Here is a 23,860-nt window from a genome sequence, read left to right on the forward strand (position 1 = left end):
TTGTTCTTTTCAATTATTCACTAGAGAACTCAACTTTTCCCCAAATGTGAAGAAGTCTAGCCATGTTTCTTGAATAAATTACTGATCATTTATAAAAAAAAAATATAGAAATTAGTTTTTATTTAGTTACGACTTATGATCAAATACTCAAAAATTTAGTTTCATGGGATGTTTAATGATTTAAAAGAAAATTAAAATATGAACAAAAGAAAGCAAAAGTTTAACATCAAACCATACATAACAGCATATTTAATGTAATTGTTTTGTATTTTTTCTTTCATATGAATTCAATTTACAGAATTGTAATGCTTAGGCGGGCCACAAAATTATTGTGGGTAAAATTAAAATTCTACAAAACTTTCAGGGACGAAACATGACATTGTCCTCCTTTTCCTCTAAAACGATGTCGTATTTAATATCAGTGGACTTCGTCTTGTCTAAACAACAGAGGAAGAAGCAAAACAGAGCATAAACCCTTCACTACCCACTCTTCTTCTTCTTCCCACTAAGAAAAATGGCGGATTCAAACCATGATCACGAGATCAGATGCCATCATTGCGCAGGCCCTCTTACAAAAAGTTTGGTATTTTCCGCATCCAGCATCAATCTCTATTACACAGATCTCTATCGCAGATGAAAAAATAAATTTTGATTGATTTCAGGAAACGAGTGAATGGACTGTGTCTCCGTTCATCAGGGACAGCTTTTCTATGGTAAGTTTTGTTTGATGACCAAGTTCCGACTCTTTTAGTCTAACTTATATAGCTTTGCTGCAATTGTAAAAAAGTTTGTTCCTTTACATTAAAAACTCAAACTTTCCTTTTGTTCTCTGTTATTTAAGTTCTGAAGTTTTGTTTTTTTTTCAACAACATGATCTTTAGATTGGATCAGCTGTAGGTGGTACTGCAAGTGCATTCATTGGGTTTAACCATGGTATGTATAGCTTCTCTTGACTTTATGTCTCCCATCGAATGTTTGTCTGAACTAATATCTTCCTGTCACTATTTCTACCAACTCTTGAAAGTTTGGTTCTTTTCTTCTTTAATGGGGGCACTTTGGGAGTCTTCTGATGAGATGGACTTAGTCATTTAAGATTAATAGTTTGCTCCAGGGTCTGAGTGTTTATGATGTCCGGTTGTGTTGGATTCTCCCACAGTTCCGTAACAACAACCAGCATTCTTTTATTAGTATATATATATGTTTTCTAGTTATGTGTTGGTTATAGAATTTAGTGATAGCAGTCAGACATTTAGAGCTTCCTCAGAAGAGTCTGCGTCTGTTTGACTTGTTTAAAATGTTCTTTTTGATTGACGCAGTCATGCCAATTGTACGCAAGTGGATAAAAGGACCCATGTGGCTGCATTTTCTTGTTGGGGTAAGTAAATCAACTAAGATGCAACATTCCCTTCTTAATGATCTCTTCCTTTCATCATGCTTAGTGCATGCATAAATCATTTGAAGAAATGACCATTAAATTGTTTAATCCTGATCTATACTGATGACATGAAACGATTGGTTTTTCATTTATAAATGCAGGCACCGCCAGTTATAGTTCTTTCATCGGCCTGTGCTGGACTAGCAGGTTTGAGATTTTCTTCTCCTCCTTCACTGCTTTTTACTATTGTGGAACATAAGAATGAAACTAGTCTTTACATTAAATGTTATCTCTGGTTTTGTGTCAATAATAAGCACCTAAATCTTGAATGCTGCATCTTTCTTTGGGACAATGTTTTGTAGGTGGAACTGTACCGGCGCTGGCACAGCTCGCTTCATCTTCATACCAAGCAGCAGTCCTTTCATCTCAGCCACCGCAGGCAGAGGAGAATCACAAAATGCACAAGTCTACAACATCTCCTCTGTAAAACACACAGCACAGCTTTTATCTCTTGTTCATTTTCTTTTTCCATTTTGTATGTCAATCTTTTTCTTTAATAGGGAGATTCTTGGTGTAAATTCTTTCTAGTACTTCATACAACTCTAGTGGGAAAGAAAGCTTAATCTTAGGCACTGTTTTTGTAATTCAGGGGTCATTTGTGTTATTTCAGAAGTTATGGGGTTTCTTAACAACATTATAATAGTTTTGGCTCTGTTTTGTTATATATCTCCTTAGGAACTAGGACTAGGGTTTCGACCAAAGGAACTATAAATACGGAGCAAGCCGCCAACACTAAAGCTTCAAAACTACTTGATCTTATCTGAGCTGAGAAAAACGGCTTAGGGGTTTCCATCTTTTCCGATCTTCACCGTGTGAGCAACCTCGTATACTTCTTTTAGAGGGAGGTATGGTCGGAGGCTCCGGTGACGGAAAGGTCTCGATGCGTTATCCTTAACTCACCCTTTGTTTTCAGCGATGAAGTCTGCTTGCTGCCTGAGTGTACGATTTACTCGACACTGTGATGGCTTATGCGAGCTTTAACACCCCTCCCCAAATTATATATTTTCGAAAACTTAGGTTTTTGTTTTTGATTGAGATTGAAAAAAATGTTGTTTTTGTTTTTCAAAGTTTTGTTCTTTAACATGATGCCTTATGCTTCTGTTTTCAGTTTGTTTTTAGTTTGTTTAAGTTGATGAAGTATTTGTAAGGTTCAGTCATCTTGTTATAATTGGCATTCTAAATCTATTATAGGCAATATACATATTATTAAATTTTTGATAGATCCGTGTAAGAGTGTCATAGAAGAACCTAATAGAATTGATTCATGCGGAGCTTTTCTCATTTCTTGCTTTTCTCCTAATCTTGTATTATTTGGTTGCAAGTTCTACTAATCAGCTCTGATTTCACAGCTGTGCGACTTGTTCTGAGAGATATATAGTGAGAGATATAGGAGCCAGTTGAGAAAACATGCTCAAGATGGGTTTGAGCAGTTGGAGTCACTTTGTCCAAACACTCAGCTTGGGGGTTCACACCAGCAGCTCTAACGTCTTTTACTAGATTACCATGGAGATTTCTTATATAGGAGCTTCTTGCAGATTTTCTACTTAATGTTTCATTAGACCTTTCCACATCTAGCAACATGTCTTGAGTTCCATGATTGTAATCAATATTAATAAATAAATGAAATTTTTGATTATACAGAGTTTAATGAATCCATAAATGAAATTCTTGATTATAAACAGGGGGGTCAAGCTGAACTATAAAGCAAGCTAAGATCTAGCCACAACTAAGGAAAGGCTTTAGATAGACTCGTAACAGCTGTTTTGAGCTCTTATTATCACTGGAAAACAGCAGGTATCTAGATGGCATTTTGATTACAAATGTAAGCATCACTAGTCAGAGACAAACAGGCAAGAGTAAGCCTTAACGTAAGTTTATTTTTTTACGCATTTTAGCGGATCCATCTGCCAAGGCCCATGGACTTCATATCTGCCCAATATCTTAATGTTATGCCTCATCTTGTCAAACCCATGAGCCATGAGACCATCCGCATTGATGAACCCCTGGTTGGGGTTCATAATTTGAATATTTTATTATTATTTTTTTTTTTTCGTTTGTTATTTTTAAAAAAAAAAAAAAAAAAAAAAAAAAAAAATTGACCAATAGCGGGCCGCCACGTGGCGTGGGGCCCGCTGAACAGTTATGACCCAGGTTCATACAGAAGAGGTTTGGAGAGCCAGGATCATCACTGTTACATATTATAATATTTTTTTTTTTTTGAAAAACGTGTGAACCCCCCTAGTGAACCTCCAATGCTGATGCTCTGAGCACATGGCATAGCTGTTACTTGCTGTCTAACCTGCTGATCCCACTACAAAAGCGACATACTGAAATGTTTCTCGTCTGTAGTGATTCTTGCTTTTTACAGAAGAATCTTACAAATATGAAATGTATGTGATATAACAAATCAGCTGTTAAAAAAACATTCTGAGAAATTGCAAAAGACATAATAGAAAATCAGTTCTAATCATCAATTGTAACCGATTTGGACCGGTTAAGTAAAAAACATGTTTCGAATGGTACTAGGTTTGAATCACGAAAAGGTAGACAAAGCTGTTTTGTGGTGGAAATCCATTGGCTAGTGCGCATGTGAGTCTGTGACCGTCAAATCTCCTTTTCCAACATAGTACGTTATTTAATTATATTTTTGATAGAGTACTTAGTACTAGGTTTGTATTATTATTGTGTGATTTATAGAAAAGGTAACATTAATCTATTTATTTTATATATGAAAAGGTTGAATATTATGTAGTTTAAAAAAAATTGGTAGAAATTCGCACTTGTTTTTTCTAGTGTCTTGAATTTAGGTGAGGACAGAAAATAGAACTGACACATACTATTAAACTACAATCACCAATCAAGTTCAGTGTTCATCATGACAAGAAAAGATTCTAGTTCAATGTATATACCTTCCTGAAGACAAATTGATTGTACTCAGGGGCGTCCCTTGGCACAGCCAACTGAAGCATTGGCCTAGGGCCCCCATTTCTTAAGACCTTTTTAAAAGTTTTATTATTATTTTTATAAATAATTTTGGATTTTACTGTTTTGTAAAGTAAAAAAATATACCAATGTCAAAATGAATTAAATTCAGTCCATTACTAATATGTCCGTGAAAAAACAAAAATAATATTAATAAGGAAACATTAAAAATAAAATGAATCCACAATTAGATAGGCCCCTAATTTATTTTTTGTTTATGGCCTCCATAACTCTAGGGACGCCCCTGATTGTACTTATAATAGTAAATTGTTTAATGTAGATAACAATATAAATTGGAAGAAAACGGAAAAAGAAAGAGACGGGAGAGAATAGGTGATAAAGATTAAAGGTCATATCATCTAGAAACCCAAAGAAAAAGGGAAAAGAGAACGGTTAGCTTTTGCTGCAGGTATCGATCAAAAAGCTTCCTTTAAATGGAAAGTTCCGTAATTATGCGCACTCAGATAATGCTCATATTCATGCATCTTTTTTTTTTTTTTCTTTCTTTCTTTATCCCCCAAAATTACTATTTCATTCGATTACGCATATGATAATTTCATTCATAAAGAATAGCATATGATACATAAACCAAGTATAATCTACTAATAAACCAAGTATCATAAAGAATATGATATATAAACCAAGTATGATATATAAACCAAATATTTCTTTCTTTCTTTCTTTTTCCCCAAAATTACTATTTCATTCATATATAAATCGATTCCTCATATATATGATAATTTCATTCATAAAGAATAGCATATGATATATAAACCAAGTAATCTACTAATAATTAAAAAGAAGAGATATCCACTTAACCTCTTCCGAAAATAAGGAAAGAAAACTTAATATCTATATATTTTGTCAACATGAAGAGGACTTTATAATAGTGGAGAAAATGAAGAATCTATAAATAATAAAAACGAGAAATTATTCTATGTGTGTGGCAGAAGTATCCATAGTATAGAGTTTTGTTGTATACAATTATAATTAGGTTTATACTTGCATCATTTTTTATGATTTAGTTTATGTCCAAAATTCAACAAAATAATTAATGAGATTCATGTCCTGATTTTGAGGTGGAAAAGACTCACACGCTTATTTCCAAACAATCATAGTACTAGTAGTCTAGTACATTGAACTAGAGGCATCATTTATTTGTGTACGGTTAATCGGTTAGTCGCCTAGATAATTATCTAAATACATATCAACGTTTGAAACATTTTTGGACATTATGGTAGTAAGTGCATTGAAAATATCAAAGATATGAAGAAACTATAGATGAAGGAAACTTAAAATAGGATGTATTAGCATGGCATTATGTATATACAACAGGTTGTTTCTTTGGTGCTTTTCAAATTGGTGCATCTTCTATGAAAAATGTATATCTTTGTCGTTTTGTATATTAAAATATCAAGAATTCAATTCAAAGAATATTATATATAGTACATTTAACCAAAAAACAGATCTGCTGCCAAATCTTAAACACAGATCTGAAGCTATATATTATTCTATGTAAAGACAAGCTTTGTGCTTCGGGACCCAAGAAAAAAAATTCCTTAAGATACTATTTAAATGTATTGATGAAAGAACGAAAGATATGTATTTACGATATTAACAGATGTTATCACAAGTGCTGAAAAAATGATATGAAACGTACGAAAAACTTCCAGTTATTAAAATATTTAGTAGGAAAATGTAATGTGATTGATGTATTAACCAAGTTCCTTAAGACACAAGACTTAGGGATCTGGAATTGTATTTACACAAGAAACACATATCATAAATCACTGTTCTTAGTTGAATGATACTATATTAATAGATAGTGTCATAATAATCTAATTTATTGTGCATATGACAAGGCTAATATGCTGCCCAGATTCGGGGAACATTCACATGCTTCATGAGCTGTGTTTCTTTCCTCTCTGTGAGATTTATTCAAATACCATCAATATGCATTTTTCAATATCTTAATTCACAAACAAGAAGATAAAGTAAATTACTACTAATATTAATTTATCAATAAACATTATGTTGATGGTTAAGTGATTAAAAGTGATGCAAATGGTACTGAATACAATTTATTAACATCTATTACCATAAATGATGTAATTGTATTATCTTGCGTTGTATAAACTGTTAACACAAAGACCTAACATTTTCACGAAGTTATTGATTTATGGGCTTTTTTTTAAATGTGAACGTTAGAATATGAGTTTGAACTTGTCTGAGTATATCGAATTGAAGTAACAACGCTAGCCTATAGATCGTAAATCTTGGGTAGCCAAAACTCTACGAAAATAATATATATATATATATGTGAAATTATATGTATAATATAGTGTACATTGATATGTATTACCTAGCACTAAAAATCCCAAACAATCACAACCCCTAATTAACCAATCAACTAATAATGAAGCGAACATAAGGATAAATCCCCTAGTAAATCCTACATGTATATGTATTAACTACTAACAAATATACTCTTTCACCACAATTAAATAATAAAATAACTATAATTCTCCCAAACTAAGTAAAATTATTCAGTAGTCCCATAAGATCCCCCTCAAGTCACATAGATCTTCGTAAGACTTGCTACCATTCACCATTCCCATCATACTCATCTCTTGCTTCATTACCGGACCCGAAGACACCTCTGCGGTCGTGGTCGCATTGACATCTGAGCTTAGGCATGTCTCTTGAGATACACTAACAAGAGACTGCTCCATCTTGACCATCTCCTTGTTGTTATTGTTGTATGTTGAGCCGGAACCAGAACCAGAAGCAGAACCAAAGCCCTGGTGGTTAAAGATTGGTTGGTAACTAGAGTTGAATGGATGTGGTTGGATTGGTGATGAGATGTCGTAGGTTGGAGGGTTGATGGGTTTGAAGTTGGGTTGACCCGTGAAACTCGGATCTATGAGAGGAGGAAGAGATGAGAAGTCTAGGAAATGATCAATGTTTTCTAGAGAATCCGTTCTTGCGAGATCTTCCATGGGTATTCTCGTCATTTGCTGAGTTGTAGTGGAAGGATTGTTCTTGTGAAAAACCCTACACACGACCCAGTCGTCCTGTAATCAAGATAACAAATAAACAAAGAGATTAGGTCTGGTTATGAGTTTGGATTCAATTAATCTTTTATTTTCTGACGCTTGGAACTCAATCATGGATTGGATATATAAGACTTCATCAAACTTATTGAAAAGGACAAAATCTTCACCAAATTTAACATACTTTTGGTTTAAGAAAACTAATACTAAAAATGAGAATATAAGGTCTTAGTTTTATATAAACTTACCCTTGCGGTTTTGGGGAGATTGTGGTAAGAATATATGCCTTCAAGACGATACTCATGCATGACCCAATTAGTCTTTTCACCTCGTGGAGCTCTTCCTCTATAAAACACTAGTGTTTTCTTCATGCCAACGAGACAACCTTTGCCTTTGAAGATCTCCTTGTCCTTCCCGGTCGCTTTCCAGTAACCGGACTCGGTTGCACGGTTCGTCCTCATACCGGTCGGGTACTTCCTGTCCCTTTGACAGAAGAAGTAAAACTCTTTCTCCCCCATCTTTGCCCTCTCTATACACACCAACAAAAAACACAAAAATTAATAAGGAGAATATTAATCAAGAAGTCTTTCATTTGTGTTTTAAAAAGTCAAAGAAAATTTATAATCTGCTTGGTTTTAGATGTTTGAAAATTGGATTAAAAACAAGGTATAGCCTCGTTTTGAAATATGATTCAAGAATTGGTAATCTTAATCAAGAAGCTAACCTTCTGTGTTTTATGTGTGAACACACTTGGAATGGTCAAAGAACAATTGAATTTTGAGTTTTGGTTATTGAAATTTTTATTGAATACAACTTACTTGGCAAATCCCAGGGCTCACACTTGTTAAGATCGGCTTCTCCCATGGCCACAGCCGTGAATCGGCTGTCTAAAACCTTCTCTTTGAGGTAGGATGATATGATCTCTTCATCTGTTGGATGAAACCTGAATCCAGGTGGTAAATCCACAAGCTCATCACCTCCATGATTCAACACCACGCCTGATTCTACCACAACCGCCATAACTATATAACAGTGTAACAATATATATGTGTATTTGTCACTCTTTTTTAATTTAAAGATTCAAGAACAAGAGATCAAGAAAAATAGATGAGATGATTTAGAGAGAGAGAGAGAGAGAGAGAGATAAACACAAGAAGGAGATGAAGAAAGAAAATGATTTTGACAAAGCTAGCTGGAGAATCTTTTGGGCAGTTAAAGGCAGAGAAATAAAAGTATTGAAAGAGTGGAAAAGTGGCTTATATAGAGGAAATAGAGGAGCTTTGTAAATAAATAAAAGATAAGAATTATTATTGTTTCTTTCTTCATCTTTTCCTTCTTTTTGGTGATTTTGAAAGATCCGTAGACTCCAAGCAACTTCCTGAATTGTTGAACAAGTTTCACATAGACAACAATTCGATCATTATTTGTTTTTATATATTTTATAAATTATTAATCTCAGTCATATTATTAATAGTCTTTCTAATTATTTTTTCAACCTATTCATATGAATTTCCATAAATGTGATTAATAGTTTCTTCTTAGTTATAGGCTTATTATTGCAATGCCTGTGGGACAGCTGGTTTTGAAACCAAGAATCTGTGGGAAAGAAAGCTTGTAGAATAAATGGTATCAAACAGAAAAACGTGTGGAAAATAAATTCACTAAAACTGGTTATAATAAGTTGTAACTTTTTTGTGTGGACCATGATTAAAGATTGTCTTTAATTAATTTGTTTAACGTCCTCCAGAAAAAGGCCTTAAGCAATCTCCTCTTTTGTATTTAGTTATTTACCGAGTTATTTATTAATTTTAAATTTCTTTATACAAGTATCCATTAATGTATCGTTTAATAAAGTCGAGAAGATTATACTTGTATGGATAAAGTAATTGTTTCCGTGTATATTAGAGAATATATATATATAGTTAATTGATTATTATTGACTTGTTTAACACCGCTTCATCTACTTCAAAAAGCTGTGGCATTTTTATATGGTGTTCGCTTTAGCCTTTCTAGTGAAGCCGAAGAAAGACTATATATAATTAATCAATCAACTAGATGCTTATATTTGTGAAAGATATTAGATTGAAATGTAAAAAGTTATAAATGTTAGTTCTTTATTCTTAAAAAAAACATGATGTTGTTCGTTGGGTGTAAACATATCATTCTAATACGTTTGAAAAACAAAAACCCCTTACAGAATAGCACACAAAACAAAGAATAACTTGTTCTAGTTTTCATTTAAAATAAGCAAATAAAATTAATGTTAGATTTCATGCCTTTTATAAGTCGGGACTAACCTTTTTTTTCCTAAGTTGATGAAATTACCAACTAGTCAAGTCGTCAAGTTATTGACTGAAAATATCATAAAAGGGACGTCCAACCACGAAGTTGAGATTTTTCTTTTGAACTTTTCGAAGTAGATAGTTTAAAAAAAAATAACTTATGGAAGTTGAGATTTGCACTTTAGCAAAAAAAGAAAAAAAGTTGAGATTTGCATATATATGTTTTGCAAACTTGGATAGAATATAGCATCTTAAATCCAAACTGATTAATATCAATATACTGGACTACTCTGCTCTTGTAAAATTATAATTAGGTCATATATGTCGACGTCAGAAACAAAACATGAATTAGGTCATATGTATTTATCATCTAAATGGAAAACAAAAGTGAGGTTGTGTATTCTACGATGTATTTAATTGTTGTATGACTTTTTTCTAAGACCATCTCTAATGTATTTTGCTATTTTTAACTCTAAAATAGAGAAACTCTATAATAGAGGTGAGATATGCTCTAATGTATTCCCCTAAAATAGCAATCTCTAAAATATAGAGTAAAAAATTAGAGGAATGCTATTTCTTCCTCTATAAATAGAGGAAAAAATAGAGATCTCTATTATAGAGGAAGAAATAGAGATGGGTTGGAGTAATTTCACCTCTAAATACTATTATAGAGGTGAAAATAGCAATGGGTTGGAGATGCTCTAATATACCGCAAGAACTACTCCCCACCAATTCAACTAAACAATCAATACGAAACTAATAAGTTGATTAATTACAAACTGAATATTAAACAAAATGCACATACATTTGATTTTATTAATGTTTTAAATACTACGTTCTTAGTTATTTAATTTGTTTTGGCCCATGGAGGCTGACTCAGTATTCATGGCTTCGTCACAATCTGTCGTTTCTAGTATTTGATTACAAAAAAAAATCAACCTTTTCTTGGTTATGATAATGAAGAAAATTTTCATTACGTCGTTTTCTTGTGATTGTTCGAAAATAACAAAAAAAACTTGGTCCCTCAAACCGGAATTTCCTATAGAATTTTGAAATATGACACTTAATCTCCAACTAGATTAACTGTAAAATGTCTTACTCGCTATTAATATTGCATAGTCTAGTCTAGACTCTAGACAATTTTTTACTATGATCGGTCTCGTTTACTTGAGCTTCATATAACCTGATACGTATACCATTATAATGAACTTGGAACTCTTTGTTTCTGTCAACATGAACTTGGAACTCAGTTACGGTTACAACACGAACAGTAATTTATTTTTTTGGAAAAGGAGTAATAATTGCATATTGCCGTATAATTTGTGCACTCATTTATAATCCATCAATTTTTCCTGACTGTCATCTTCTAGAGAATATTAACACAAATACAAACATAATTTTAAATATGAGTTACGTAATAATCTACACATCGCCAACTCAGATTAAATTGGAAAGTCGTCTTAGCCAATACGCTGTAACAAACCGCCGACTTGATTCCAGCATTTTTACCAATTTATTCATATTTTTCTTCTTAGCTCATATTATTAATATAGTTTAGTGGTAAAATATTTCGTTGATTTGTTCGTTTTATTGACCGGCGAAGTTAAACATGTACGAATATATTAATCAGCATTGACATTTATTAAAATGATGTAGAATAGTACATGTGACATCAGATATATAAACAACGACAAATTAATTTTTACTAAGTAAACCATTTCTAAAAAAAAGTTATTGTCATCTATAAGGAATACTCTTTTTCGTGATTATTAAAAAAAATCACAATGTTATATATAAATTGGTTTGTATAACTGATTTGTCTCGAAAATGTTAGTAAAGTCTAAACGAATTTTGACAGTATGTACCAGGTCCGAATCTTTGTTTGTCTTTACCTTAAACTGTCTCAGTTTCCTTTACCCGTAATTATCTCACTTAAACGCGTTTATTATCACATGTGGAGCATATATTAAGGAAATTGGATAATAATAACAATTCTTATTGCAAACGGTTTATAATAATATAATGTGGACCGAAAGATATGGAACGAAATCGGGGATTAAAATAAATAAACCAAATCTATATATTTTATAATTTTTATTTAGTTTCTTATACGTGAGGACCCTGTGGAAGGATGTTTATAAAATGTATGTGGAATTTGTGGATGAAGGTTGACTTTCGCTCCCGAAGACGAGACTGCAAAGCGAAGGAGCCACACCATTGGCTGAGGGATCTCTGACGTCAACTTTTACGTCATCACTTTCGCTTTCGACGAATTTAATGGGCCACGTGACACAAGCCGATTAGAATTTGAGAAAGCGTCAGTTCTCTCTATTTTAGTTTACGATTTATTTCTTGTTTTTTTGTTTCTGATGTTTTTTGTTAAACTTATTGTTTCTTATGTTTATGATCTACAATGTGTACATATATTATGCTCATGAATTATTATGTATTGTATGTGTTGCTCGCTGCTCTGCTCGGTTTAGAAAGTCACATGTACTGGGGGAGAAGGTAATTACCTAAAATTTTAAATGTAAAACAAAAAAATCAGATCTACATACACTAAATATAATTCAAATATCTTAGGTAAACCAATACTGTCAAATAGGTATTATCTTTTAGTTTTTCAATGATATGTAAATAGTATAAGAATATAAAATACATTTTAAAAAATATAAACATAATATTGGAAATATTCCGTACGCGATATACATATATAATACGTATGATCCTTCCTATTTCTAAGGTTGGTATAATGATGTCGCACATGTATGATGAATATGATGTCATTCAACATTGCTCAAAGTCATGGCCACCACCACTAATTCTGAGGCATCTGTATGTGTATAGATATACAATTTTTATATATATTGGATATCTTAGAAGCTAATCTCACTAGTTTATAAGAAATGTTTATATATGGACTTGTGGATCAAATTGACGAACTTATTATAACAATAATACGAAAGTTGAAATAAAATATAGACCTAAATTGTTTGTTTCGTAGTTTGAGACAGACCGCAGATGTATGTTGCAGCTACAAGAAGTTAGGATCGATGCTATTGTTATTGTTGCCTAGTTGGTATGAATCTAATTTATTAATATGTACAGTATATAAAAGTCATATTGAACAAAAACTTTCATATATACGATTTACTTGTTTATTATTTCTGTGATTGGTATAAACTAATTCAAGGCAGTTGATTTTTGTCGACTATATACTGAAATTTGGTTTTAATTCTCTGTATACCAGTACCATTTGATTTGATAAAATGATATCGAAAACAATAAAACTAACAAATTCAAATATATTTAGAGATTAAGATAGTTACCATGTAAATAATTATTGAATATTTATTTTGTATTGTCATGTGTGTATGATATTAATGTATACATTTTGGTAAAAAAATAGTGCTAATTAATAACAAAAATTTATGTATATATAGAGAAAGTTTAATGTTATTTAAAATTTCTGACCAGTTATAAAATACTATATTTTTGTTAGTGGTTGAACTAGTTTTATTTAATGTAATTTTTATATAACCAAAATAAATTACATAGAAATTTGTATTTTCTTAATTTTTATGGAAAAACTTTAAAATTCACTTAAAATGATACATAAAATATCTTTTAGTTAAGATTTGAATATTCACAAGACGATATACACTTATACTTCATTTGTTTCACTTATAGTGATGTTTAAGGTTTTTAAACATGAATTAAGATAATACAAAATTTTATACAACTTATTTTGGTTATATAAATATCATTAAAAAAATTAATTCATCAATAAGTAAAAAAATACTATTTTGTAATTAATCACAAAATTTGAAATCAAATTAAATTTAGAATAGTGAGAACATCAATTATTTTGTAACAAAAATAATTTTTTTAACACGTTTAAAGTGATAGGAAGAGAGTACGTACATAGTTAACTAAATAAATGCCGATGAAAATATATTTAATCAACTATGTATCAAATCTACATATGTTGACAGTTATATTTTGATCATTAGAGTATGTTTTACTACTACCATCTGTATATGCACTAAACCATTAAATGTGATGCGCCGTCGTACGTCATTTGAAAGAGAAAAAGATAATGTTCTTAATCGATTATTTAACATACAATTAGAGATTATCTTATCTTAATTATTAACTGGTTTTAAATTTTGATTTGTAAAGTTTAAAAGCCAATTAGACGACTAGACCATTCTGCATACATGTTCTTTTTTAGGCAACAGATAATATTTCATTAAAGGAATCAGATAGTGGCTTTGTTCTATTGTTCCACATCTCCATATTTTTACGTATACATATATACATATATATACTAAAATATTTTTTTTTGGTAAAAAAATGTAAATATATATATACTAAAACATCTTGGATAATATCATGTTGCATGTATTGATTGAGTTACAACTAAAATCATGTCGATAATATTATCCAAAACGATCACATACGCATGGTATCTATTAGTAGTCGATAAAGATGATTAGAATATGAAGCCTTTTTTCAAAAAAAAAAAAAAAAATGATTAGAATATGCTTTGGGGAACTACATATTTACGTGTATTCATTATATCCTAAACACGTATATACGTAGCTGATGAAACTATGCGTTTATACGTGCAAACAACAACATAAGATTTTGCCTTGGAGATCTTCATACGTACCTAGAAACTAGAAAGGGTTAACACCTCGTGATCTTTTTTTTCTAGTTTCTTAGCCACGTAATTAGCACACGACCAAATTATCTATGTAAATGATTTATGTGTATTTTCCATGTAAATTCTGATAAATACGTTTTGTGTATATTGTCTATATGTATGTATGTGTAAAATACGATTTTTCTAATATTATGTAAACGAGTTACAAAGATTATGGCATAAATAAAATAGTTTGCAAAGTAAATTAACACTATTCAATTGATTTCATTCGTATTTAAAACTTACTACATGAGGAGTATTAAAACTTAATTGTCAATTTTTATCATTTTCTTTATTAGCTAAATGCAGGTCTTGCGACTCAAATTAATTTGAAATCGACTTAAATTAGAAAGTGACTAATCCATTCTTCGGTGTAATTGCTCCCTAATTACAAGACAATCTATACATGGATTTTCTAAACGTCACACGCACTCACATATATGTGGATAAACGTATACAATCTATTAACAATAAACATTGCTGCTTCGGAAATTAAGTGTTACTACAACAGATGATGTACGTACATGTGTGTTGTGTGCATAGATATATGGTAAACAAAATGAGTAAACAAAGGATAATATTCACACAGTTGAATTATAGATAATGCATGGGTCATAAGTAATTGTCACATCCGGAAAATTATATAGCTCACCAATCGAAGCATGATACTTATTCATGCGTGTTCTCCCAACTATTCAGACTCATTTTGCTATTTTCAAAAAGCACTCCAGTAATCAACTTATATATATATCATATCAACCAAAAAATTATAACAAATTAAAGTTCTGTCACTTAGCCTGTCTGAACATAAAACTTGAATGATCCATGAGCAAGTTTCTTTACAAAATAAATTAACATATTCCCGAGTTTAAGGCCATGGCCAATGTCGTTCACATATTGCATGGCATATCTTAAACTTAAGATCAATTACTTCAATATTTTCTAGTACGTCAATTAAATTATAACTACAAAACAATATTTTCTTCAGTATTAGATTAATCCGAAAGGTTTTAGTCTCCATAATCAAACTAGTGAAAAAAAATTGAGATTGATGATCAAGTCATCGAGGAGTAGTCTTTTCCATTTCTGAAAGTAACCACATACGATTCTCCTTTGAAAATAAATGTGTCAGATGTCCTCATTTTTGTGGACAAGTTAGTATTATTGGGTTTGCTTTATTCTATTTATAAAAATTCAAATGATTCCCAATAATTCATTGAAAAATGAAACTTAACTTCACTATGAAGCTTAAAATCCCCCCCCCCCTCCTTTTTTTCTAGATGTTGATCATACATGCATTTTTTGAATCCTAACAAAATATGGAATATCAAATGATCTACCAGGAAACATCATATTATAATAATTAGTTCATTTTATGTAAGATTCAAAAGAAGTAAAAAAATGCTGCCAAAAAGTAGAAAAGGGAAAATAAAATAATTATAAAATTTTCTATCGTTTTCCAAATCAAATATTTTTTTTCAACCAGTAAAACAAAGAAATTCTTATTCATGAAAACTCTTAAACTTCAGTGATGAAGCAAACACGCCTCCTTTTGTTCTAAAACTTTTAACTCTATATATCTCTGTGAAGCAATAGTTCGAAATTTAGACTTACAGATGTATTAATTAATCAGCTCAAGTATTTTATTTTGAGGAAACCATGAATATTTAATTTGAAGATTGTTTTCCTCTTGACTTTAATCTAATGAATATGGTGGAGCTCTAACCACATGAGCTATAAGCTTTGGCAATTTATATTTGTTTTTGACATTTTTTCCGTAACAGTTGTTAATATGATTCGATTATAATTCATAATGCATACAGTGTAAATTATTCTTCAATGTTTCTTTATAGCAAAACATAGAAAATTAAACTATGAATCCCAAAAAATTAATTAATCGTAACCCTTAATTTTTTAGATACTAAAACTAGGCTTTAATTTATTTCAGTTACCTATTTGATGGTTAGACACTTTATAATGTTTTGTAGTTTCATATTTCTTTTAAAATACCTCAAAAGTGTCAGTTTTTTTTTCTATACAGATTTACTTCCAAACACAATATATTTTTTTCACTAAGCTTTTGTTAATATTTATATTACACTAAGCTTTTGTCAATATTTATATAATAAGTAATTTTTTTTATAAAAAGGTGGGCCAGATAGAATGATGATTCACCATTTGTTGTGTGCAAGTAATTGCCTACATTTCCAGGGACATGAGTGACAGACTTTAATTGGACGTCAATCCCCACGTGGATTAACGAAACACCACAATGACACATTAAACAAATCAGATTATTTATTTTCTATGTAACATTTGGCATAGTTCCTTAAATTACTAATTTTGGTCAAATTGATTAAATCACTTTCTTCTAAAATATATGATTCAAATATACTACAAATGCCATTGCAAGAATTTTTTTAAAAAAATTATCAATGTATCAACTGAAACATCATAATCGACTGAATGCCAAAATGCTAGGTATATTAAAAAAAAAAAAGAATCAATAGACTAATGAGTTCTGCCAAATTGGAAAGGTAAATTAATGATAAAATGCGGGAAACAGAAAAAGATGAGAAAATGTTGCAATCATTTCATAAAATTATAACAACCCCGGGACAAGTACGTTCTATAGTTTACAAAAATAAAATAATCAAAGATCTGTAGAAGGTAGATAGATATACACGTGACAAAACCATTTCTCTAAAAACCATATATGATAAAATTTCGAGATAGATGAAAAAAATGTTTACGAGAGAATAAAGTTCTGTGTAGTTCCAAAAAATGCCCGTCACGGTGAGGATACAGCCTCAATGGCGCTACCCAATGGCCACGCAGCTTCCACTGCGTGCTCTCCGTATTTCACCTTCTTCACTAATGTTATCGTCTGTGATGCCTCCAATCCTATTTTATTTCATGCCCCAAAAAAATAAAATCAAAAGCTGACAGATGAATAAATATAAAATAAACTTAAAAAAAAACTTAAAACATGATTAGTCGACCAGATCATTATCCTAAACTTAAGTTTATGACCTCATGGCTGCAATGGTAAGACGCATCATGCAATCTCAATGTCCAACACTTCTCCACTCTTATATATACATACTGTATAGTGGTGTTTTAGATCCTAAACCTACAGATAATTTGTGCACTATAGTGACCAATGTTGTAAAGGTAAGAAAGTGAGATGATACTTACCGAATCCATCAACGAGCAGAGTATATTGGTAAACGAGATCCATGCACAAGTAAGGCAAATTATCTTCCTCTACACGTGGGAACTTCGATTTCCCCTCCTCTATCTTCATACTACAAGCTTTCTTTGCTGCTTTCTCAAAGTCCATTGGACGCACTGTAGCAACAGGTTGCTTGGGGTCTACGAATCCAGCCTGTGCACATAATCAAGCCCATTGTCCCGAGTTTAACGAAGAAACAACACGTTGTGTGTAAATGGTTTTAAAGAAAGAAAAGTAGAGGTGTCTTTTGATGGTTTTACCTCAGCCGCACGATCGAAGAAAAAAGAAGCAACGAACATGTTCTTTTGGCCACCACCTCGACCACCATTCCATACTCCACCAAATGTGCATTTCATGTGTGTACATAGTGTATCATTCACTTTGAGTGCGTTGACGGTTAACCTCCTGCACTCATTGAGACTCGCGCCAGATTGCACAGCAGCGGCTTTAAACCCATCTCCTCCATACTTGTAAGTGCCTACAGTGATACAATATGTCAGAGAAGAAATGGATTCAATCTGCTAGGAGTAATTGCATGTTCAGAGAGTTCAAGCTAAAGAATGGCAAAGATAGTGGCAATAATGAAATCATGTGTCATACGATAGGATAAATGCAAAGAAGTCTAGCTGGAAAGAAACAGCTTTCATAATAAAACAATACTCTCTCACCATCATAGCCTGCCACGATGCAGGGATTGTTTGAATCTTCAGAAACTTTCAAGATCTCTGCTCTGGCGGCCAGTAATCCGTAATGTAGGTAACTACCAGCAACAAGAGGCAAATAGCATCTCACATTAAATTTAACAATATGAACAAATCGTGTGGCTGGCATGTAGGGAAGAAGAAACTTGAAGAAACATGAAATCATAACAGCTGATGAACCTGTGAACATAGAGGAAGTACTTCCGTCCCTTCAGATACATTTCTCTGACATAAGAATCCTCTCCTTCTAATGGCTTTGGTGCAGTTGCAGCATCTTCCTCGGATATGGCATATGCCATTTGTACCGAACCCCCTCCAAGATCAACCACTCCAACCGTATCTGAGTATGGTTTTCCCAGGTTCCTTAGCAAGTAGTTTATTGTCACCTGTAAAGTCGAATCCCATTACACTAGACTTCAAAATATCACAGTTGCCATAGTGCAAACTGAACAGTTCTTGTTCAATAATTAAGAAACTAGTGAAATTGAACTCTTCTGCTTGATTAAGAAACTAGAAAGGATAAGAGTCCTTACGATAAGATTAAAGACATACACGCAGACACATAAGAAAATACAGCAACATGACTTCCTGTAAGACAAAAACATATGTGGGACAACTTACCCACTGGTAAGCACCTTCCTGGGTACCATCCAGCACAGTAACAGCATTTGCCTCAGTTTTCAGCATGCTTCTATCTCTCAAGAGCTCCTTAACCTTAAAAACAAAATTACAATAAAGTATAAGAGCTAAGCGAGCAGGAAAACGTGCATGAAAGCATAGGAAACAAAACTACCGCTTGCAAAATGTTCTCAGATGCCTCATGACCCAGCGTCCTCAAACCTGCAGTTGCCTAACAGGATACAGTGAAAAATGAGAAACATTTCAGATAACTCACAAAATAAAAATGACAATATGAATAGCTACTCGTCTCCATACCCCAACTCTGACAGGTGTCTTGGGACGCAACTCACGTGGAACAGATGCTTCTGCTTTGTCAAGAAGAGACACCAAAGAGTTTGCCGCTTGTCGAGGATCAGTAGGATATGCGCTCAAGCCCGGTTTTAGCTGAAATCAAATCAGTGAATAGTTTAGCGCCAAATCTCCAACAAAAGCATAAGTCTTTCCACACACTGACAATCATATCAACTTAAACAACACAAATGTACCACGAATCACCATAAGAAACTGAATCAAGCTAACGTCACAAGATCTATGACGCATCGATTAAGAACATTCTCTAAACTGTTAAGCATCGATTATGAGATGTTGTTTACCTGCACGAAGAGCTCAAGTTCATTCCCGAGAGGAAGAAGATCCAAATTCCGATCAAAGCAGTATACATGAACACGGCTACCAGAGCTTCCAGCATCAAAAATCACAGCGTAGTTCTTCGGAGGCCTCGAGTTGGGGCCTCCCTTGCGGTTAAGCACCGTGTACTCTTCAACGACCGCGTCGGACGTAGATCTCCCAGGCATCAGCAAAAGAACGAGACCGATAAGCAGAATCGCAACCGAAATCAAGAGCAGGATACCTCGATGGCGTTGGATCTTGTCGGCGATAGACTCGTGCCGTCCGATCCCACGCTTAGCCACCGTCGTCTTCCCTCCGTCAACGGAGAGGAGTCCCTGATGGGATTCGGAGGAATGAGAAGGAGAATGGTGGCCGGAGGAGGAAACTGCGGCGGTTCCGGACTCCATGAGCTCGGGGGAGGAAGGCGAACGGTAGCGGATCTTACCGTTGCCGGTGCCGGAGGACGCCGTGGTCTGCGGCGGATCCTGTAACGGCTCCAGATCGAACGATGGGTTAATAAAAGTGAATTGATCTGGAGAAAAAAGCTTCGATTTCACCTTGAAGCTTCTTCTTCTAGATCTGTATTTGTATTTGAGCGAGAGATGCAGACAAAAGACGTTACTGGCTTTTACGATTGCGGGAGAGAGAGTAACTCTCACTCGACTTCGTTAAACTTGAATTTTTTACTGGGTGAGTTAAAAAGAAGTATTATAATGTTTACTTGATCTACATAAAAAACCCTGATTTTCATTAAATTTTGATTTTGTCTTTATACTTCTCATTGTTCTCTTTTTTTCTGGAACGAGTTCATATTATTTTAGTTCTCTCAAACAAGTCGTGAGAGTGAGTCTTTCCTAAACGAACCAAACAACCCTACACTTAGATACTTGGATAGTCTAGACATGTTCACACACTATATAGACTAGTGATCAATTTATAGAGGTTATTATACATGTTTAGCATGTATTTAACTAGATTGTTGTTAAAAAAAAGCATGTGAACTAGACATTTATTACTACACAATCCCTGCTTCTCTAATCCTTTAAAGCTATCTATCTATCTTTGATCGTGGCACTAACCGGAATATGAATCAGAAACAACAACATTAAGATGAATTAAGAGTAGCAAAAACTCAGGCCCTCTTTATGCCTGTACATTTCATTCTTAAGAGTAACAGTACAGTTTTTTCCTTCTATCTTTATAAACTTTGTACATTTTGAATCGGTATATATATGTATCAAAGAGTAACTCTGCAAAACTATCTTCTAAGTATCAACAAGACCCTGAGTTTCGTAACCCTTTCATTCTATCGCTTTTGCTTTTTACCTGTACCGTGTACCTTGAGCCACTGTAAAACCATCTCCGCATTTTTGACTAGACTCTCTGATGATCGTTCCTTCGTAAGCGTTGAAAATGTCGCGTAGTCATTCTCCTCTAGATTGACTACTCCCAGTCTACCGTAAGGCGTGGCCAGGTTGCACATGTTGAGGACGATCAATACAGCGTTCTCGCAAGACTCTAAGCAACTCCGTTTCCTCAAGATACGGAACAAATGTCTCATAAACTCTCGACTCTCCTTCATTTCTTTAACCCCACGCTCGTGTGTAGTAAGTAATACCAAGACACTTAAAAACTGAGCCGCATATCTTTCTGCTTTGATCTTCCTCATTAGCGCATTCACCACACGCGCAGAAATCGCCGCTTCCCTGTACTCCGATTCTTGACAGAGGTGATAGACCACGGCACCGGCTACCAAGGAGGTTACCGGATCACCTCTACCAATAAGCTCTCCCAAAGCCGTGAATGTTGAGATGTCCCCTATGATTACCTTGTTATAAGCAATAGCTAAGAGCGACAGTAACGTCAAAGCAGAGTTTCTTTGTGTCTCCATTGTCCCACATGTCAGAGACGTTCTGAGCAATGAGATCACCTTATCCGTTTGGGCAATTGCTTCTACATTCTCCATAACAATCGAGATGTTGAACAATGCTGTGATGATATTCTCTTCAAGCTCCGGTATCGTGGATCCCTCAGACAGCGGACGGATCAAGTCGGTGATCCCTCCAGGGTGTAGAGCGACAAAGCGATTTCTTACATTTGGAAACTTATGGGTCTGGCAACGTATCTCCTTTGCAGCTTGAATCTGATCTTCATCTGAGGAGGGAGAAGAGATCCTTTGAAGCAACGACTCTATTCCATCGTTGGACAGCTCAGTGACCACTTCATCAGCTGGTTTTGGACGATCATGTCCGTTGGCTAGACACCACTTGGTAATCACCTCATCGAGCAAATGGTTGGGTGTACACAAAGAGTGAGAGAGGACTTCCTCGCTTTTGGGACATTTATCTTCATGCTTCAGATACTCTGTGATGTATCTTTTCTCAAAGGTCTGAAACAAAAAGAGCAAAATAAGTACAAAAACACCATAAATCTTGTGTCTTTCAATCTTAAACTTCTTAAGAAACCCTCCATCTGCATCTATCTAGTCTTCTAGTATATAATAAGCACAGATTCTAAAAAACGTACAATCATTGAGGTTCTTTGCAATGTCAAACATAACTCTGTATACACGCATCATCAACAGCCTTCATACTAATATATTCGCAAGCTACAGATTAGCAAAATCGAGCAACAATCAGAAGAAATCTTGTGTCTTTGAATATTCTATATATTCCTCTAGAATCTCTTTATATATAAGCACAGATGCAATACACATACAAACATAAAACAATCATTGAGTTTCTTGGCAATGTCAACCCTAACTCTGTTCTTCTTTCGATGATAATGAATCTTTGTATAACGAAATGTGAATGTATATACGCATAAACCGAATATATCGTAAGCTACAGTTTCAGATTAAAGAAAGGGAATAAAACCATACATTCCCAGAGGCGATGGTTACAGGATCGATCATGATCGCATTCGAGAGTATACATTTGAACTCTTTCGGCACTTCCACCTTCGGCGATTCAGAAGACGAAGAAGATGGGATGTCAGATTCAGGCTTCTTCGATTCAACTTCTCTAAGACGATTCAGGAGTCTAATCGCCTCGTCAATTGCTTTCAAGACTCCAGAACTTCCGTCACTCTCAGTTTCTCCTCCTCCGTTGGACAAAGTCTCCGTCAGTAGCTTCTTTAGCTCCACCTTCAGAGTATCGGTGTTTGCTGCCGTTGATTCCGTCGTTGATTCCTCCATTGAACACGCGAATACACAAAAACCTAGAAACTCGAGAATTGGGGAAAAAAGATGAGAGCGGGAAACTACTGTTATCAGTAGAGAGAGAAGCGAATAAACGATCAATTTATTTGCCTCCCTTTTTTAATTACGTAAGCTACCTGAATATCTAGACTGCCACGTCATGCCCGCATTCGCTTCTGATTGGTTAATAAAAAATTAGATTTTCCGATCATTTATTTCCTATCAAAAACTAAAGTTTTCATTTCATTTCATTTTTGTATGTTATTACCGTGTTCCTAAATTAGATCGTTTTAGTAGCCATACATTAGTGATTTACACTCTAGCAGTGTGCTTTTGGTTGAATTATTAACGGAATGGTGTTCCTAAAGTGTTTACGAGATTGCATGATATAACATATGAAATTATTGATTATACTGTTTCTCAAAAAAAAAAAAAAATAAATGATTATATTAGCACACAAGTAACGTAACGTCAAATCAAAGCCAATAGACGTCAAACATCATATGCTGACTGTGATCACAATGTCTTTTATAAAGTCGATACTTATATAAAACTTCATTCTATGTGAATAAAATTCAGTATAGGACCGCCTAAAAATGGTCTACGTACACCAAACTCCGATTGATAAAAATAACGCACAACTCTATAGATAAGAGGTTGGAGTGGTCAAAGTGTTTGCCGTTTCATGATTGGGACAGTGCACAGCTTAGCATTTGGAAGAATACAAGAGAAAACCACATGACTTGGGACTCACGCAATCCTCTCGGATGATTTTCGCTAGCCGGAATATGAAACAGAAACAGCAGACGTCAATTAAAAGTGGCAAACTCAGGCCCTCCTTAGGCCCTTTCCGTTTTCAAACAGAACCTATACAACTTTTCCCTCTTTCTAAAATTTTTACATGAATCAAGAGTCAGTTTGCAAAACTAATCGTTTTATTTATCAACAAGACCTGAGTGTGGTGGTTCCCTTCAT

The 23,860-nt window shown here is 33.7% G+C and overlaps 4 protein-coding genes across 4 annotated transcripts; 1 reads left to right on the forward strand and 3 right to left on the reverse strand.

The window, feature by feature from the left end:
- Nucleotides 1-266: 266 nt before the first annotated feature.
- LOC103856294 lies at nucleotides 267-3,073 on the forward strand. The gene is made up of 6 exons (XM_009133399.3): nucleotides 267-583; nucleotides 663-713; nucleotides 882-933; nucleotides 1,317-1,375; nucleotides 1,537-1,582; nucleotides 1,738-3,073. The coding sequence occupies exons 1-6, from the start codon at nucleotides 515-517 to the stop codon at nucleotides 1,860-1,862; spliced, it is 402 nt and encodes a 133-aa protein (XP_009131647.1). The 5' UTR covers nucleotides 267-514; the 3' UTR covers nucleotides 1,863-3,073.
- A 3,635-nt stretch (nucleotides 3,074-6,708) lies between these two features.
- Nucleotides 6,709-15,780, reverse strand: LOC103856295 (NAC domain-containing protein 87). The gene is made up of 3 exons (XM_009133400.3): nucleotides 8,289-15,780; nucleotides 7,719-7,999; nucleotides 6,709-7,491 (listed from the first exon to the last, which is right to left on the reverse strand). Exons 1-3 carry the CDS (start codon nucleotides 8,488-8,490, stop codon nucleotides 6,964-6,966), a joined length of 1,011 nt encoding a protein of 336 aa, XP_009131648.1. The 5' UTR covers nucleotides 8,491-15,780; the 3' UTR covers nucleotides 6,709-6,963.
- Nucleotides 15,781-17,031: 1,251 nt separating this feature from the next.
- Nucleotides 17,032-20,354, reverse strand: LOC103856882 (apyrase 2; the record flags this gene model as incomplete). The annotated part of the gene is made up of 9 exons (XM_033286770.1): nucleotides 17,032-17,364; nucleotides 17,659-17,848; nucleotides 17,956-18,173; nucleotides 18,364-18,455; nucleotides 18,577-18,782; nucleotides 19,018-19,110; nucleotides 19,190-19,246; nucleotides 19,333-19,461; nucleotides 19,671-20,354. Coding segments are annotated over 9 exons (1,782 nt in total), but the record flags the coding sequence as incomplete, so codon positions are not given.
- Nucleotides 20,355-20,806: 452 nt separating this feature from the next.
- On the reverse strand, nucleotides 20,807-23,856 carry LOC103856296 (putative U-box domain-containing protein 46). The gene is made up of 2 exons (XM_009133401.3): nucleotides 22,568-23,856; nucleotides 20,807-22,075 (listed from the first exon to the last, which is right to left on the reverse strand). Exons 1-2 carry the CDS (start codon nucleotides 22,880-22,882, stop codon nucleotides 20,993-20,995), a joined length of 1,398 nt encoding a protein of 465 aa, XP_009131649.1. The 5' UTR covers nucleotides 22,883-23,856; the 3' UTR covers nucleotides 20,807-20,992.
- Nucleotides 23,857-23,860: the final 4 nt, after the last annotated feature.

This window comes from Brassica rapa, chromosome A03 (genome assembly GCF_000309985.2).
Source record: "Brassica rapa cultivar Chiifu-401-42 chromosome A03, CAAS_Brap_v3.01, whole genome shotgun sequence".
Lineage (NCBI taxonomy): Eukaryota > Viridiplantae > Streptophyta > Magnoliopsida > Brassicales > Brassicaceae > Brassica > Brassica rapa.

Coding starts and splice junctions, on each gene's coding strand:
- LOC103856294 (XM_009133399.3), top strand. CDS start 515: ATGGCGGATTCAAACCATGATCACGAGATCAGATGCCATCATTGCGCA. Junction 584..662: donor GCCCTCTTACAAAAAGTTTG/GTATTTTCCGCA, acceptor GATTGATTTCAG/GAAACGAGTGAATGGACTGT. Junction 1,583..1,737: donor GGCCTGTGCTGGACTAGCAG/GTTTGAGATTTT, acceptor AATGTTTTGTAG/GTGGAACTGTACCGGCGCTG.
- LOC103856295 (XM_009133400.3), bottom strand. CDS start 8,490: ATGGCGGTTGTGGTAGAATCAGGCGTGGTGTTGAATCATGGAGGTGAT. Junction 8,000..8,288: donor TGAGCCCTGGGATTTGCCAA/GTAAGTTGTATT, acceptor TGGTGTGTATAG/AGAGGGCAAAGATGGGGGAG. Junction 7,492..7,718: donor ATCTCCCCAAAACCGCAAGG/GTAAGTTTATAT, acceptor TCTTGATTACAG/GACGACTGGGTCGTGTGTAG.
- LOC103856296 (XM_009133401.3), bottom strand. CDS start 22,882: ATGGAGGAATCAACGACGGAATCAACGGCAGCAAACACCGATACTCTG. Junction 22,076..22,567: donor TAACCATCGCCTCTGGGAAT/GTATGGTTTTAT, acceptor TTTTTGTTTCAG/ACCTTTGAGAAAAGATACAT.